The sequence below is a fragment of the Aegilops tauschii genome, chromosome 7 (assembly GCF_002575655.3).
Source record: "Aegilops tauschii subsp. strangulata cultivar AL8/78 chromosome 7, Aet v6.0, whole genome shotgun sequence".
Classification (NCBI taxonomy): Eukaryota; Viridiplantae; Streptophyta; class Magnoliopsida; order Poales; family Poaceae; genus Aegilops; species Aegilops tauschii.
The window spans coordinates 169,043,038-169,059,444 of record NC_053041.3 but is presented as its reverse complement, the minus strand read 5'-3'; the positions used below and the strand labels follow the sequence as shown (position 1 = coordinate 169,059,444).

At 47.9% G+C, this 16,407-nt stretch overlaps 1 protein-coding gene and 1 long non-coding RNA gene across 3 annotated transcripts; one reads left to right on the top strand and one right to left on the bottom strand.

The window, feature by feature from the left end:
• On the top strand, nucleotides 1-5,283 carry LOC109731692 (uncharacterized). 2 transcript variants are annotated; one of them, XM_040396438.3, is made up of 3 exons: nucleotides 1-2,779; nucleotides 2,875-4,116; nucleotides 4,682-5,283. In XM_040396438.3, the coding sequence occupies exon 1, from the start codon at nucleotides 179-181 to the stop codon at nucleotides 1,973-1,975; it is 1,797 nt and encodes a 598-aa protein (XP_040252372.1). In that variant the 5' UTR covers nucleotides 1-178; the 3' UTR covers nucleotides 1,976-2,779; nucleotides 2,875-4,116; nucleotides 4,682-5,283. The 2 variants fall into 2 exon arrangements, with proteins under 2 accessions (XP_040252372.1, XP_073361825.1); XM_073505724.1 differs by having other exon boundaries at nucleotides 1-4,116; nucleotides 4,682-5,277.
• Nucleotides 5,284-11,095: 5,812 nt separating this feature from the next.
• On the bottom strand, nucleotides 11,096-12,235 carry LOC141026614 (uncharacterized). Its single transcript, XR_012189009.1, has 3 exons — nucleotides 12,002-12,235; nucleotides 11,364-11,915; nucleotides 11,096-11,284 (listed from the first exon to the last, which is right to left on the bottom strand). It is a non-coding gene; the product is annotated as an uncharacterized lncRNA (long non-coding RNA).
• Nucleotides 12,236-16,407: the final 4,172 nt, after the last annotated feature.

Sequence of the window (16,407 nt, the reverse complement as noted above, 5' to 3'; positions counted from 1 at the left end):
AAAGCCTTTTGCTTTATCTAAATAGCCCAACAGTCCAGCCCATTCTGAGTAACCATCGCCACTGTCGCCGCCGGTCGACACCTCGTCCCTTTCCCTTCTCCACCCCCGGGCGAGCTCACCGGCAGTTCACCGCCCCGCCGCCTCCTCCCCTTCCGTCCCGGCGCTTCCGCCTCCAACAATGTGCGCAGCCAGGCGTCTCGCAGCGGCGCTCCCTCGACTGCGAGCACAGCACCGCGCCTCCTCCTCCGCCGCCTCCCCACCCGCTCCCACCCCTTCCGCCGCCTCCGTCCTCGACGACCTCCTCTCCGCGCCCACCCCTTCCGCCTCCGCCCTCTCCCTCCTCCGCGACACGCCCTCCCTCTCCGCCGAGCTCTACTCCACCCTCGCCGCGCCCTCCCACGCCCTCACCCCCGCCTCCCTCGCGCTCCTCCTCTCCCTTCCCTCATGCCACCGCCTCCCGCCCCCCTCCGCGCCCATCCTCTCCGCCCTCTTATCCAAGATCCTCGCGCGTCGTCCCTCCTCTCCCGTCCAAGCCGCCGGCTTCCTCTGTGCCTCCCTCGCCGCTGGCGCCCCGCCGCCAGAGACTTCTGTTTTCAACAAGCTCCTAGCCCCGCTCGCTCGCGCCGGAGACCTCCCGAGAATGACCCAGCTCTTCTCCTCCATGCGGGCCGCCACTGTCAGGCCTGACGCCGTCACCTACGGCATACTCGTCAATGGCCTCTGCAAATCTGGCCGCGTGGGGGACGCCCTCAGGATGCTCGATGGAATGTCTGGTTCAGACTCGGACGTTCGCCCGGATGTTGTCACGGTGAACACAGTCGTGAACGGTTTGTGCAAGAGTGGGAGGGTCCAAGAGGCTGTGACATTTGTGGAGGAGCGGATGAGGAGTGTGCATGGACATGCACCCGACACATTTTCTTACAACTGCTTGGCCGATGCATTTTGCCGTGTGGGGAATGTTGCCATGGCGTGTGAGGTGATTGGGAGGATGGAGAGGGAGGGCCTGTCACCGGATGTCTTCACTCTGAACATGATTGTGGTCGCCTTGTGCCGGGTAGGGAGGGTTTGGGCTGCGCTGGAGTTCTTCAGGGAGAAAAGAACAATTTGGCCTGAAGCCAGGGGCAACGCTGTGACCTACAGCACTCTGGTTCAGGCTTTGCTCAGCACTAAAAATGTGGATGTGGCCATGGAGTTGTTCCATGAGATGAAAGAAGTATGGCAACCACCAAAGAAAACCATGTATTTCATCATGACGTTGGGATTGGCACAAGCAGGGCGGTTGCAGGATGCTTGCTCCATGGCGTCATCGATGAAGAAGGCAGGCTTTCAGCTGGATGCAAAAGCATACAATATTTTGATTGGTGGGTTTTGTAGGGAGAACAGACTGTGTGAGGCTCATGAGTGGCTTGGGAAGATGAAGGAAGCTGGTCTCCGGCCAGATGTGTACACCTACACTACCTTGTTGTCTGGTTCGTGCAAAGCAGGAGATTTCTTGGCTGTGGATGAATTGATGGGGAAAATGATCGATGATGGTTGCCGGCCTTCTGTGGTCACCTTTGGTACACTTATACATGGATATTGCAAAGCTGGTAAAATAGATGAGGCGTTGCACATTTTCCGGTCTATGGATGAATCTGGTGTTCAGCCCAACACTGTGATATACAATATTCTGATCGACTTTCTCTGCAAGAGCAGAAATGTTAGTTTAGCAATTAAACTGTTTGATTGGATGAGCGAGAAGCATGTGCCCGCAGACGTAACAACCTTCAATGCATTGCTGAAGGGACTTCGCGATAAGAATATGCCGGAGAAGGCCTTTGAACTGATGGACAGGATGAGGGAAGAGAGGTGCACCCCTGATTCCTTGACCATTGAAGTTCTCCTTGAATGGCTGCCTGGCATTGGTGAAACAAATAGATTAAATAATTTTATGCAGCAAGTGGGGTGTACGGCACCGAAAAGGACAACTACATAAGAATATGCTAGTTGGCACAATGAAATAGTCTTTCTCAAATTATGCAGGCATGAATTTTGCTTCAGCTTAATCAGCAGTTACAATACCTAGGTGGAATTTGTGATGGGAAGGTCAGAGCTGATGAGAATTGTCTGCACTCTGCAATCTCAGTCGTGGCTTACGGTGACAACTGGTTATGTTTTTCAGTCATTACTAGTCATGACACTGTTGGTTGGGTACTCATCAGTTCCTTTTTCTGATGTTTGCATCCATGAGCGCCATTATTGAGGAGTGCAGAAAGCAGTTATATCAGTTCTCAGCTGGTCAGTGGATAGTAGTGTAACAGGCATCAACACATTCTTGACATGCAGCCGTCTACATCAAATGAGGCTCTTATTCTTCATCAGATAATTATTGCTGAAGAGACTTCGTATAGAATATGCCTGAAAAGGCCTTTGAATCGATGGATCGTATGATGGAAGAGAGGTGCACTCCAGATTACGTGGCCATTGATATTCTTATGGAATGGCTGACTGTCATTGCTGAAACAGAAAGATGAAAGGATTTTATGCAGCAATGGGACAATGTGGCACCCAAGAGGATAAATTGATAAGAATATGCTTAGTCGACACCAAGAGTTTTGCTCAAAGGAGGGAGCCATGAGTTTTGCTTCAGATTAATCAAGAATAGCAATACGAAGGTGTAATTTGTGATGGAAAGAGCCGTGTTGGATAGAAAACCAACTCCTGAAGCCTGGCTGACCTAATATAATGGCTGCCCCTGTGATCAGAATTGTCTGCACCCTGCAATCATAAACAGCCAGCAGTACGTTCAGTTATAGGCCATACTGAATTCTGTAGGGTCTCATTCATCACATATGTGATTTGTGACAGCTGACCAAGTTTTTATGTGCTAATCAGGGCACTGTTGGTCGGGGGCTCATCGGTTCCTTTCTCTGGTGTTTGCCGGCACCTGCATTATAACTGAAGAATGCAGAAAGTCGATACATTGCACATTTACAACCTAATCACTTCAGCGCTCAACTGCTTAGAAGATGGTAGGGGGGCATACAGCAGCAGATGGTTGTCATGCAACCATCTATATGTATATATATCAAGTGATCCCCTTGTTCTTCAGCAGATAAAGGTGATAGTTGCACTTGGGAAAGATAAAAAACGTGGGCGTGTTAAGGGTGAGATTCTGTAAAGAGGAAAGCCTCTTTGCATTGGCTATATTACCATATTTTATTTATTATGATTGAAGAGATTATCTGCAACATGACTTATTCTATGTGTACGTACTATAATTGAGTTCTAATGGTAAAAACATGTATGCGCAGATTTCTTGATGATTGTATAAATCTTAATTTGAAGAATCTAAGTGCGTACTATGTTTGGAATTATTAAGAATTGCATATTCACCATTTTACAGGACAACTTATCTTGGAACACTGCAGTTAATCAGCTTAATTTTATATGTGATGGTACTCATGACAGAGCATCAAACCCATGACAGTTAGTTTACCTCATTTTCACTGTGCAAGAAATTGTATGCCTATTAAATCTGTCTCATGGTGGAGGAGGGACTGTCTAGTTGTTGCAGCACCATATGTATGGTTATGTGGTAAGACGATCCATATTTCACATCCTCATCTTTCCAGCAATAATTTGCCTGTTAGTTCAGTGATTGTGGCTTTGCATGTGAAATCTTAGAAATTCGACCAAGCTCTAAATTTTCAGTTTGTTGCGAGTATGTTCACGTAATAAATAGCATCAGGAAGTTGTGTCTCGCATCTGCTGCATATGGCTAATAATTAGTCCCTCAGTTAAGAAATATAAGAGCTCTTATGTTTGTTTACAGAGGGAGTACCACATTGCCGAGACAAAAAGAAATGTTGCCAGTCCAAAATGGTACTGTAGTTAAAAACATCCTAACTTTGACGCCTTGCAGGGTTCAGTTGGAAAAGTTGATGCTTTTTTCACCATACCTTATCCTTGTACCATTCTTGATTGTCAATTTCGTATGTTCTTGGGACTTGCAATCAATCTTTGCTGAAAACAGAGGGAGAGATGGATACAGCTGCGATGCTGATGGCTCGACAATCATTAAATTGCACCCCCCAGGAGGTGCACTGCGCCGTGCTGCATCATCATGATAAAGAGGTAACTGAATTCCTGTTCACCTGGTCAGTTCTGATTTTGCTGACAAATGCACGTAACAGAGATAGACTTGTTTAACATGATGGTTCATACTTGAGTTCCTAATCACACTACCAAACCTGACATGCAACTGCTACCCAGGGCTTGTCAACAACATTATTACGATTCACGCTCCTACTAATGCTAGGCTCACTTTTAAGGCATTTGAAGTAGCAAGTGCCGTACAAACATGAAACTGAAACTGAAGTAGGCTATCAAGAGAAGTGATCCATTCGTGTTAGTTTTTTAAACCTCCAAGCATGACTTTTTCCAGAGCTGTGTTCTAGTACTGTCTAACCATGTACTTATGGTACAGGTTAACAGACTTTTGTAAACCTTAACAAAGACCCACATGGATACCTCACTTAAACAAACATTATGTTTACTATCTAAACGTCTTAATAACCTTACGCCCGTCAAAATGCATATTTGCCTCAGAAATATGTGAATGCATCTGCTGGTAACACTAGCTTTATAGTTACATAGCTATGCTGTATTCGGTGATACGATATTTGCACCTTATGTTCAGATGCAGGAAATTTAGGTTGGTGAAGGGCGGTAGATCGCATAAAAGGGAGAGAGTTAATTAGCTTCACTGAAAGTGGCTGCAGATAGGGCGCATTCAGACAGGAAGAGAGGTTCAGGCGCAGATTGAAGAGGAGCAGAGGCTGCCGGTGGCACGCTCTTTGTCAGTTGTTGACAGCCATGTATGCTGACTTGCTCGTGTGTATTGTTTCCTCTATCTACTACCGGAAGTCATGAGGAAGTCAATAGAAGCCATGTTTTTCGAACCGGCCAGCAGAAACAGAGTTGGCAAGTCCAGGGCTAGTCTAGTTTTGGTAAATCTGCTGTTTCAGTCGGTGGTAAATAAAAGTCGTTTTCACGCCTTGTAAATACTACTCCCTCCGTAAACTAATATAAGGGCATTTAGATCACTGAAATAGTGATCTAGTTTATAGAGGGAGTAAGTAGTAATGGGTGCATATTATAGAACAACACAAGGAAATCGACTTTGGTTCATCTGATCCGCTTACTGGCTTATCACAGTGTAATTTTTCCCCATTACCTCCAAACCTGTACTATTCATATGCTATTGCTTAAGACTAGCTACAATGGGTAGTAACATAGACTAGTAACATGCCATGTTACTAGTCTATGTTACTACCTCTATAGTGGGGAGTAGCATATGTGTGGTAACATGGAGCATTTCATTTATTAGGCTATAGACACATCTTGCCTTGATATGTGTGATGTTACTCATACTAGTAGTAACTAGCTATGTTACCACTATCATCTTTTTCTTCATTTATTACATGCCACATCATCTATTTAACCTAGATATGTGTGATGTTACTATCTATGTTACTCCCACTGTGGGTAGTCTAAATAAATACGGGAGCCGCGTTAAGCGGGCGACTAGTACTGAGTCGTGGCTTTGATGAAGAATTCACTAGTAGGCTAGTAGCAAGCAAGAAAAATTAGTACTCCCTCCGTTACTTTTTACTCATCATATAAGATTTGGTCAAAGTCAAACTGCACAAAATTTGACCAAATTTATATACAAAAATATGAACATCTACAATACTAAAAGTATATAGTATGAAAATACGTTTCGTGGTGCATCTGATAATATTGATTTCATATTGTGAATGTTCATAGTTTTTAATATAAAGTTAGTCAAACTCTACAAAGCTTGACTTTGACCAAACCTTATATGCGGACTAAAAAGAAACGAAGGGAGTAGTATTACTGAGGCAAATTTGACAATTTTGACCTCGGGACGAAATCATTTCACAGAATGAACTGGGTGCGAAACTATTTCACTCCCCTGACCTTTTTGTGTAGCGCCCGCCACGCCGGCGCCACACCCTACTGTGCAGCGCCTTGCGCGGCGGCGTTGCACTCCTGTCCACCGTGGCAGCCCTTGGGCCCGCACCCAGCAGTGCAGCGCCGGCGTGCTAGGCGCCACACATGTAATGTGCAGCGCCGGCGTGCTAGGCGCCACACATGTAATGTGCAGCGCCTAGCGGCTAGGCGCTGCACTGTGGCTTATCCAGCCACTTGGCTGGCCCCCCTCCCCCACCCCCCCACCACACACTCTCTCACTCTCTCCCCGAGCTTTGCCCCCTCTCCCACTCTCTCCCCCTCTCAAATCTTCTTCCAAATCCTGCAAATTTGAAGAATTTGTCCGTGGATTTCGAAGTCAAACCCTCCTTCAAGGTAATAATCTCCGATCCCCTTGTTTTGATCCAAGTAAAGTTCTCCCATTGCTCATTTGTTGCTAGTTTGGGGAAACCCTAGTTTTGTTTGGATCTAGAGATTTGCATGGAGATGTGAGATGTTTGTTAGCCAATTTCTATGATTAGGCTTTATTAGTATGCTAGGGTTATTCTTATGGGTGTTCTTATGTTGGTGCTAGGGTTAGGTTTAGGGCTAGGGTTATGGTTAGGGTTATGGTTATGGTTAGGGTTAGGGTTGTTGTTTCATATATATATTAGGGTTTGTATTCCGTGTTAATCCATGGATTAGTACTCATGGAAGCAATGTTACCTTGTGTTCTTTGAATGCTTATAGGGATGGGAAGAACATGTGTGTTTGTTCATCATGGGGACAAAGACGCCTTTTTGAAAGGCAATAAAGAACCGGACCCGGATGAGCTTGACATGGTGTTTGATAGTAGTCCTAGCTATGCGGAGCTCTTGCAACAAGTTCGGAAAGATTTGAATTGGATGGACCCTAGTGATATCATTGAGTTGGAGGGAAGGCATAATGTTGGTTTTGGAATGCACATCCGTTTGAAGACAATGCGTGTCAACTCGGAGCAACGTTGGGTTGCATACAAGGAGATGGTGGCCGAATCACTAGACAAGGCTCTTGAGTTATTTGCAACGAAGAAGGTTGATTCAAGTTTGCACTTGGACTTGAACCGGAACCCCTCCCCTTTGGTTGCTAGTAGCCCCCCACCCTTGAAGGGAGATGAAATTGTTGAACCTCTTTTGACCCAAGAAGTGAGGCCAACATTGAGCCCGTATACAAACAACCAAGATGAATCTTTGCAAGAGGACAATGATGAGTATGCGGACGATGACAATGAAGTTGATCTCCATGACAACAATGTGGGTGATCTCGACAAATATCATTTGCAAGAGACAATGGACCATTCCATCCCTTTTTCCCGTGCATATGCATCGGACTCGGATGACGATGGTCCCGATGAACAAGTTGATGCGGAGGGGTTCACGGTGAAGGAGGCCGAAGCTTTCGAGAAGGTATTTGGTGGGGATCATCGGACTACATTGTTCAAGGATGTTAGTCTCGCGGATGAAGCCGTGGTAGATGGTGGCCAATGTGTACCTCTTGGGGTTAGGCCAAGCTCTCACCGTGATTTGGTAGACGACAAGAACCGGATTGCTAAAGGTTCTAAGTTCGACAGCTTGTTGGATTTGAAGATGTGGCTCGACAACTACTCGGTTACGCATTATCGTCCACACAAGGTGGTGAACTCGGACGTCAATGTGCGCTACACGGTTGCATGTGCATGTGAAGATGAAAAGGAGGTCCAACTTGGACTTACAAGAGGCCGTGGTGGTGGTAGAGCTCGTGGAAAGGAGGTCCAACAAGGAATGGCAAGACGTCGTGGCGGTTGTCCGTGGATTGTGCGTGCAAGACCATGGAAAGGAGGTCCAACTTGGCATGTAGTGAGTTGTGTGCCAACTCACATGTGCCAAGGCAAAAGGGTGGATGGCAAGATTGTGTCCGAAGGCCACAAACAACTCACGTCCGAGTTCATCGCTTACAGGCTCTCCAACTCAATATCCACACTTCCAACAATGAGCGTCCAACATGTCACTGACCTTGTGAAAGCCATCTTTCATTACAAGGTGAAATACGGCAAGGCATGAAAGGCGAAGCAAGCCGCATTTAAGATGTTGTATGGTACATGGGAGAAAGCATACAACCGAATCCCTAGGTTGTTGTTAGCCATGGCCGCGACAAACCCGGGCATGGTTCATGTGGCCGAGCCTCATGGGCACCAAACAACGGTTCATGAAGGAAGGAAAGTCAGAGTATTTGGCCGTGCTTTTTGGGCGTTCGAGCAATGTGTGAGGGCTTTCGAACATTGTAGGCCGGTCATCGCAATTGATGGCACGTTCTTAACCGGACAATGCAAGGGCACCTTGTTGGTTGCGATAGCAAGTGATGCCAATAACCGGGTGTTGCCATTGGCATTTGCTTTGGTTGAGGTGGAAAACAATGACAACTGGGAGTGGTTTCTGCATCTTTTGAGGACGAAGGTGTTACCCGCTCAAAGGGAAATTTGTGTCATATCGGATCGGAATCAAGGAATTCTTAACGCCGTGGAGATTGACATTCCCGGGCATGCTCCGTTGCACCATCGATGGTGCATGAGGCACTTTTGTTCGAACTTCTAAAGGGCATGTGGCCTTAAGGAGTTGGCCGATGATCTTCAAGATTGTTGTCTCGCTTTCTCCGATAAGCACTTCGCCACTTTGTACAACAAATTGCTCGCACACAGAAAACTTGATCCCGGGGGTCAAGAATTTCTCAATAGGCACATTCAATACCGGAACAAGTGGGCACGTGCTTTTGATGAAGATGGCTGGAGATACGGTCAAATGACAAGCAATATGGCCGAATGCTTCAATAGGGTGCTCAAAGGTGCACGTGGATTACCCGTGACAGCAATAGTTCAATACACATTTGACAAGATGAATGCGTACTTTGTAAAGTACTCGATGGAAACCGATGCACAGATAGCGGGTGAGAACCCACGGAAGTACAAGTACAAGTTCCCACCCAAAGTTGATGAATGGTTGGTATTTCAATCACGGAAGGCGGACTCAGAAGAAGCTATATTATATGACAACAAAGAGTGGAAGTACGAAGTGAAAGAGCCAGGAGGAACCACAAACGATGGCCGGCAACATGGAGGTTGGGCTTTCAAGGTGTCGTTAACACAATGTGATTGCACTTGCGGGAGACCATTGTTGCTTCATCTCCCGTGCTCACATTTGTATGCCGCCGGTCGCGTTAGGAATGTGGACATCAATCACCCACGCACCGTGAGGGAGTCGGAGTTCTCAATCATGACGGTCAAGAAAACATGGGCTCCCCGCTTGCACCCATACTTTGACCAATCACAATGGCCGGAGTATCATGGAGTTCAACTATGGCCGGATCCGGAGTTGAAGGTTGTTAAACGGGGTAGACGTAAGACAAAGCGTCTTAGAGGCGACATGGACGGATGGGGCCATGGTGGGCGCCGCGAAGCGGGCAACGACCAATTCCAAGAGCCTCGTGAGAGCTCCCGTTGTGGGGAGTGCAAAGGTCATGGCCACAACGAAAGAAAATGTACGAAACCAAGGAAAAGGTCCAAGAAAAATGATGCAAGCACAAGCCAACAAGGAGCTACACAAGGGAGCCAACCAAGTGGTAGCCAACCTAGTGGTAGCCAACCTAGTGGTAGCCAACAAGTGCCAAGCCAACCAAGTGGTAGCCAACCTAGTGGTAGCCAACAAGTGCCAAGGCAACCAAGTGGTAGCCAACAAGTGCCTAGCCAACCAAGTGTTAGCCAAAGAGGATCTAGGCAACAAAGAGGTCGGCAACTTGGACTTACAAGAGGCCGTGGTGGTGGTAGAGGTGGTGGTGGTGGTCTAGGCCGTGGTGGTGGTAGAGCTCGACGTGGTGGTAATGGCCGTGGTGATGGTCTCGGCTTTGGTGATGGTCTTGGCCTTGGTGGTGGACTTGGCCATGGTGATGGACAAGCGCAAGTTCGTTATAGAGGAATGTTTGGATACCTAGATGGACCGTTTCCGTATGTTCCTCACTAACTATAATGTATCATATGTTCTTGTTTTTTCATATGTTCTTCTTTTTCATATGTGCTTCCATTTGTTCTTATTGTCCTTACTAACCATTATGTTTCACTCATTGTAGGTATGGTGGCTTCCCAACCCAACAAACCAACAATGAAGGAGGATGGCGAAGATGAGACGGCGGGATGGTGGGAGAAGGCTGCGAAGAAGCTTAGAGAGGAGGATGCAGCCAAGCTAAAGAAGAAGAAGGAAGAGGAGCTAGAGAAGGAGAGGAAGCGAAAACAGACTGCGGCAAATGCGATGCGCGCTAGGGAGCAAGCGTTGATGAGGAAAGTTGAGGAGGCACAGAAGAAGTGTCAACAGGATTTTGAAGAAAGAACCATGAAGCTTTGGGAAATTGCAGCTGAAAAAGAAGAGAGGGAGAAGCAGATATTCATGGAGAGGGTGGTTAAGTAGGCTCACCTCATAAGAAAAAGGGAGGAGGAAGAGGAAGAAGAGAGGAAGAAGAAGAAGGGAAAGGGGCCTTGCTCTACGCAATAGAGCTATGTCATCCTCTTCGATTTGGTTGTGAACTACTATGTCTCCTCTTCGATTTGGTTGTGAACTACTATGTGTCGTGAACTACTATGTCTCCTCCTCGATTTGGTTGTAAGAACTACTATGTGCGGTGAACTACTATGTCTCCTCCTCGATTTGGTTGTAAGAACTACTATGTGTCGTGAAGTACTATGTGTTATGAACAACTATGTGTCGTGAAGTACTTCGTGCATATGTTCTTTTCACAGTTGTTTGCTTGCTACGTATCAATCCTACTTCACATCTGGGCGCTGCAATCTACAGTTGTTACTTACTATGTTTGCATATGCTAAAAATTCACTAAGTCAAAGTGCAACGCCTAGCATCTGGGCGCTGCAATCTACCGTGTGGCGCCTAGCTGCTGTGGCTCTCTGGATAGCTAAAAAATTCACTAAGTCCAAGTCCAAGTGCCTCAAACTGTAGGCCTACCTTGTGTTGTGTTTGCATAGCTACAGACCTGTGCAGCGCCTAGCTCGGAGGCGCCACACTGTATAGTGGGTTCTTCCAGAATCTCCTCAGCATACGCCGGCTGGCATACCTCCACGCGGGTACTTGCAAGAAACCATGTGAGATAGTTGTTGAACGCGATCGGGCAGTGCTCACGAAGCTGGGCTCGTTTTCTAGCCCTTGCTTGCTCCACACTAAGAGCGAACTGCACGACATACTTCCTGTGATGCTTGGCCCAATCCTTGATCTTCCGCTGCTTTTTCCTATCCAACCTGCAAGTTAGAAACAGAATATTAGCATCATCGAAACCGTCGAGAAGCTGCTAAGTGCTCAAGGTTAATTATATCTTACGCGTGTAGCAACTTGTCCGTGTCCTCCCACTCCGGCGGGTGTGGCTGGAACAAACCAAACTGGCGGAACACCCGATGTGGTAGGTAAAGCTCAACCGCCCAGTTGCATATCAGTGGGCACCGCATATGCCAGAGATCCCTATCCCTAGTGCACATCGGATTCAGCCTGAACTCCATAGGGTTACCAAAACTCTCTCCTTTTCCATACGGCTCCTATTCCACCTGCAAAATGGGATTGAATGCAAAATTGATATCGAGTTACGATACAAGCATGATAATCACTTATGCAATGTCGGTTCACCTGCTCAGGCGTGATCGCGTCCAGCTCGCTCTTGTACAACTTGTACATTACCGAGGGATCATCTGTCGTCTCATTTAACACATCCCACTTGTAAGCCCAAGTGGGGTGCCGTAGTGGGTCGTCTTTGTCGTCCCAATCCTCGTACTTCACGGTCTTCGGTCGTCCAACCGGCAAACGCTCCCAGCTCCATATGGAAAGTGCGAGCAGACAACCACCAATACCTCCAGTGTGTCTACAACAGGCTTCGTCCAACTGCACATAACAGAGAACATGGTCAAATTTGCCGCAAGAGCGCATTGATAATGTATCAATGAGGTGAAAAGGAAACAACTTCATACCTGTCGATACAAGTAAGCCAGTGTCGCCGAACCCCAACTCCATTTGCTATCGAAGACGGTCAACGCCTTCAGCCACATCCATGGAGCATTCTTGCCTGTGCCATCAGCAAACATAGTCCTGGATATCACGTACCACATGTAGACACGAGCATATGTCTTCACCATGTCCTCATTAGCATCCTCAGGGCAATGACAGAAGTTCGATGATATCCACGTGAAAGTAGCGCCCGCTGCGACTCTTTCCTTCATCTTATCTTCTGCTTCTGGTTCCCGAGGCTCCGGAGGAACCATACCGATAAGGGCAAACATCTGCGCGCGCCACCCATCAGAATCGGTGTTCATACATAAAGGATTGCCATCGATAGGAAGACCGGTGATCATAGCAATATCCTGCAGCGTCACGGTCATCTCTCCGGTCCGAAGATGGAAAGTGTGTGTCTCCGGCCTCCAATGATCAATAAGCGCGGTGAGTGCTGCAGCATTGTTGGGTGGCGTCGACCGGCGGACCAACTGAATGAAAGGGAGAAGTCCTGCCTCCCTTACATACGGTGTGTACCGCTCATCATAACGCATCCCTCCAAGGCTGATCCCGTGAGACCGAAGCTTCAGAGGTGCAAGCTCCTACAAACAAACAAATCATAACATTACATATGGGCATTTGTGTTTGAAAAAAAATACGAAATTCATAACACCGGCCACTTTCAGTATTACCCGCTGCTCCACCGACATAGCGTACGACCGGTGTTGTTTGTCCCAATGATCATCGAGAAGCCAAACCATCCTAACAATTTCAACAAAGCATTCTTGTCAACACGATTATCTTTTCAATTCGAAAAAACTAAAGTCGGCCTTCTACATGCAAGATTCAAAGCATATGTATCCAAAGCATTTTTCTCAATGCGAGTATAATTCAAAGCATATGTATCCAAAACTAAACTAGGCCTACTTCATACAAATAACTTTTCCATAGAAATAACATGTCAATCTATGTATCCAAACTACATAAATAACATGTCAACCTATCTATCCAAACCACATTCTAATCTAACAAGGGTTCCCCAAATCTAATATATGCAAGATTCAAACAAAAATTCCCCAAAACTAATACATGCAAGATTCAAACAAGGGTTCCCCAAATCTTCAAAATATCATATTTTCTATGGATAGAAAGAAGGGGATCGGAGGAGAGTACCTTCTACGATGGATTGGTGAAGAAATGCACGGACCAAATCGTCGGATCGGAAGGATTTGGGAGAGGGGATTGAGAGGGGGAGAGGAGAGGGCCGCCGCCGCGGCTTTTCTGGTTCTGTAATTGCTGGCAATGGGGTGGGTGGGGGAGGAGAGGGCCGCCGCGGCTGGATGTAAGTCACAGTGCAGCGCCCGAGGGCTAGGCGCTGCACATTACAGTGTGGCGCCTAGCCCGTAGGTGCTGCACTGCGGGATGCGGGGCCCAGTGCTGCCACGGTGGACAGAGGTGCAACGCCGCCGCGCTAGGCGCTGCACAGTAGGGTGTGGCGCCGGCGTGGCGGGCGCTACACAAAAGGGTCAGGGGTGTGAAATAGTTTTACGGGCAGTTCAGTCTGTGAATTGATTGTGTCAAGAGGTCAAAATTATCAAATTTGCCTATTACTGAGCATTTACCTGTTCCTTGTCATGCAGGGAGGTGACAAGGAACTGACAGTCGGAGGTGTGGCCTTCCTTCAAATCTGGGACCTGGTCTGACCAGCCGTAACAATGACAGAGTGCCGTCTCATCCAGGGCAATTGATTCCAGGTCGCTTGGTTGATCGCTACAGTCTATAGTGCTTTCTCCCAAGAAAATGCTTCAAGTTGCAGTAAGAATTCTACATCCCGCCAAGGCCAAGTTGGTTGAGGCCAACTTGTTCGTGCTCCTGCCTGCGACCTACTGCATCGGCAACGCCGAGTCAAGATGATCAGCGGAGCAGCACTCGCTCGGAGCGTTGAAATCCATGGCATGGCCGGCATATCACGCGCTTCCGAATATGAGTCTTACAAGTCACGATCTCCTCCCATGAACCGGTCGTAGGTTGCTCTCGTGTTGCCAACATGCAGGCATAACAATTCTTTATAGATAAGTATTTTTTAGCTCCATCTCATGCAGTACCAAGCTACTTCCTCCGTCCCATAATATAAGAGCGTTTTTTATACTAGCCAAAAACACTCTTATACTATGAGACGGAGGGTGTAGAAAATAGTACTGCTACAAAAATATGGTTATGCTAGCAGAACGTCACCAAAAGTTCTTGTGAATCTCGGCCACCTCAGCTTGCACATCATCACACCAAAATTTACATTTAGCATGGCAAATAAATTGCAGCGCTAGCACATTCTTAGCCTTAGCTTTGGCCTTTGGGGTCAAATATTGAGCCATGGTGGCGAAGACAAAAGTTTAGACCAGAGTCAGCTGGCAAACATGAATGCATATGATTTTTTAGCTACGGTACAGTAGCTAATGCCACTTACTACCAGATATCGTGTCGCCCTTGAACTCCGGCGCATTCCAAATAAGAAATACTACGTGGAGTTTCGCTCGTGCAAGCCATGTAGAGTGGTGACAGAGCGGCTTATCACACGTAAGACGCTGCGAAAAAGGCGACCCCGGCAACTAACTTTTTGCCAGGGTTTGAGCATTTTCTTGGAAGTTAGCTAGGTTTTTGACTTTGGACGAGCACGCCGCTCGTGAGGTCGATCGTGAAAACTCAGGCCAAGTTCGTAGTACAAGGACAGAGCTGCATGCATGCGTACGTGCTTGCTTGAAAATTCCATGCAATGCGACGCGCGCGCTCGCAGGGAAAGAAGGGAATTCCAGTGTTTTGACCGTAACAGTGGACCTGTACGTGTCACGGACGACCGGAGCACGCATAACCGATGGCGAAGCAAAGCTTTCCTGCCTAATTAAGTACGTCTCCATCGATCTCCATGGAGTTGCTCGAGTTAGACTAGTTAGCTAGACCCCAAATCTGCCTTGGCTCTCAAGGCGTTTTCCTGGTCAAACCCCATCTCCCCCCCCCCCCCCCCCCCTCTCTCGATAATAATAATAATAATAATTCTCATAGCTGGAGTGCTTCCGTTGCCCCTCTAGACGAGTGATTGAAATATGTACGTAGTATGGAGCTATACGCTTCATAAGGGTATTTTGAAATTTGGAATGAGAAAATTTAACAGAAATGAATCTTTTTAGGGATGCAAAAAAGAAAGATTTTGTTTTTTCTTAAGGAAATATGATACTCCTACATTGTCATCACTCGTCGGAACTCACGCTCGTGCTGGCGAGCTCGGTCCAACTAATCGGTCTGCCAGCTGACCGAAACGGCGCCCGGCCGCTGCGCGATCTCACCGGCACTTTGCCGTGGACATATATGGCGCTTGCTCTGGTCAACACGGCACGCTTCTGCCGTCGACCTTTTGTTCGCTCCTGCGAGGCGGCGCATGCAGTTTGTTAGAGCAACTCTAGCAGAACCCCGCATCCGTCCCCGACCCGCAAAATAACCATCAAAATATGGGTAGTGGCGAAAAAACCTGCCCGATCAGACCCCGCATTCTGCTCTGGCCCGCAAAAAAATTTGAGGGGCGCGGCAAAATCCCGACCCCAACCCGGGAATACGCGGGTTTCCCCCTCGCGGCTGCGGTGCCCTGCATCACAGAGAAGCAGTTGGCGGGAGGGACATTTCAGCCCGCGCGCCTTACCCCCTCCTTCCGCCGCCGACCGCGCTTGCTTCCGCCCGCCCGCCGCCGGCGATTCCGGCCAAATTTGCGGGCGGAATCGGTCCGCGGGGCCGCCCCACACCCTCCTGCGCCGAGACGCTGCACCGACCCCTCCGGATCCGGCGAGAAGAGCCGCCCTTGTCGCTGCCGCCGCCGGGGATCGACCACCGTCGGGCCTGCCTCCTCGTCGCCGCCCGGGATCACTCACCGCATCCGCCACCGGTTAGTGCATATTTTTGTTATTTTTGCGAGCAGTATAGTTAATTGACACGCTGGTACGCATGTAGATGGAGTTTGGAGTTGAGCCTGTGCGAGAAGTTCTTACTCTCCGATTCGTATGATTCGGACGACTCAGATGTTGAGACCATGCTTGCGAACTTTCGGCAGCAGACATTGGTCATGGCACTTGCCGTGAAGGAGCACGAAGACGAGAACCGGAAGAGGAGGCGAGGATCGACCGTCGGGTGTCTTTGCATTCCTCGGAATCGTCATCTTGGGAACGAGATGTTGATGCAAGACTACTTCGCGGAGAATCCTACATATCCACCGCACCTCTTCCGGAGAAGGTACCGAATGCGCCGATCCCTCTTTTCAAAATTGTACAAGCTTGCGAGGCAAATTGCCGGTATTTTACTCAAAGAAGAAATGCTGCGGGCTTAAAGGGATTTAGTGCATATCAAA

Bases quoted from the DNA above. Each gene is read 5' to 3' on its own strand.
- LOC109731692 (XM_040396438.3), top strand. From the start codon at position 179: ATGTGCGCAGCCAGGCGTCTCGCAGCGGCGCTCCCTCGACTGCGAGCA.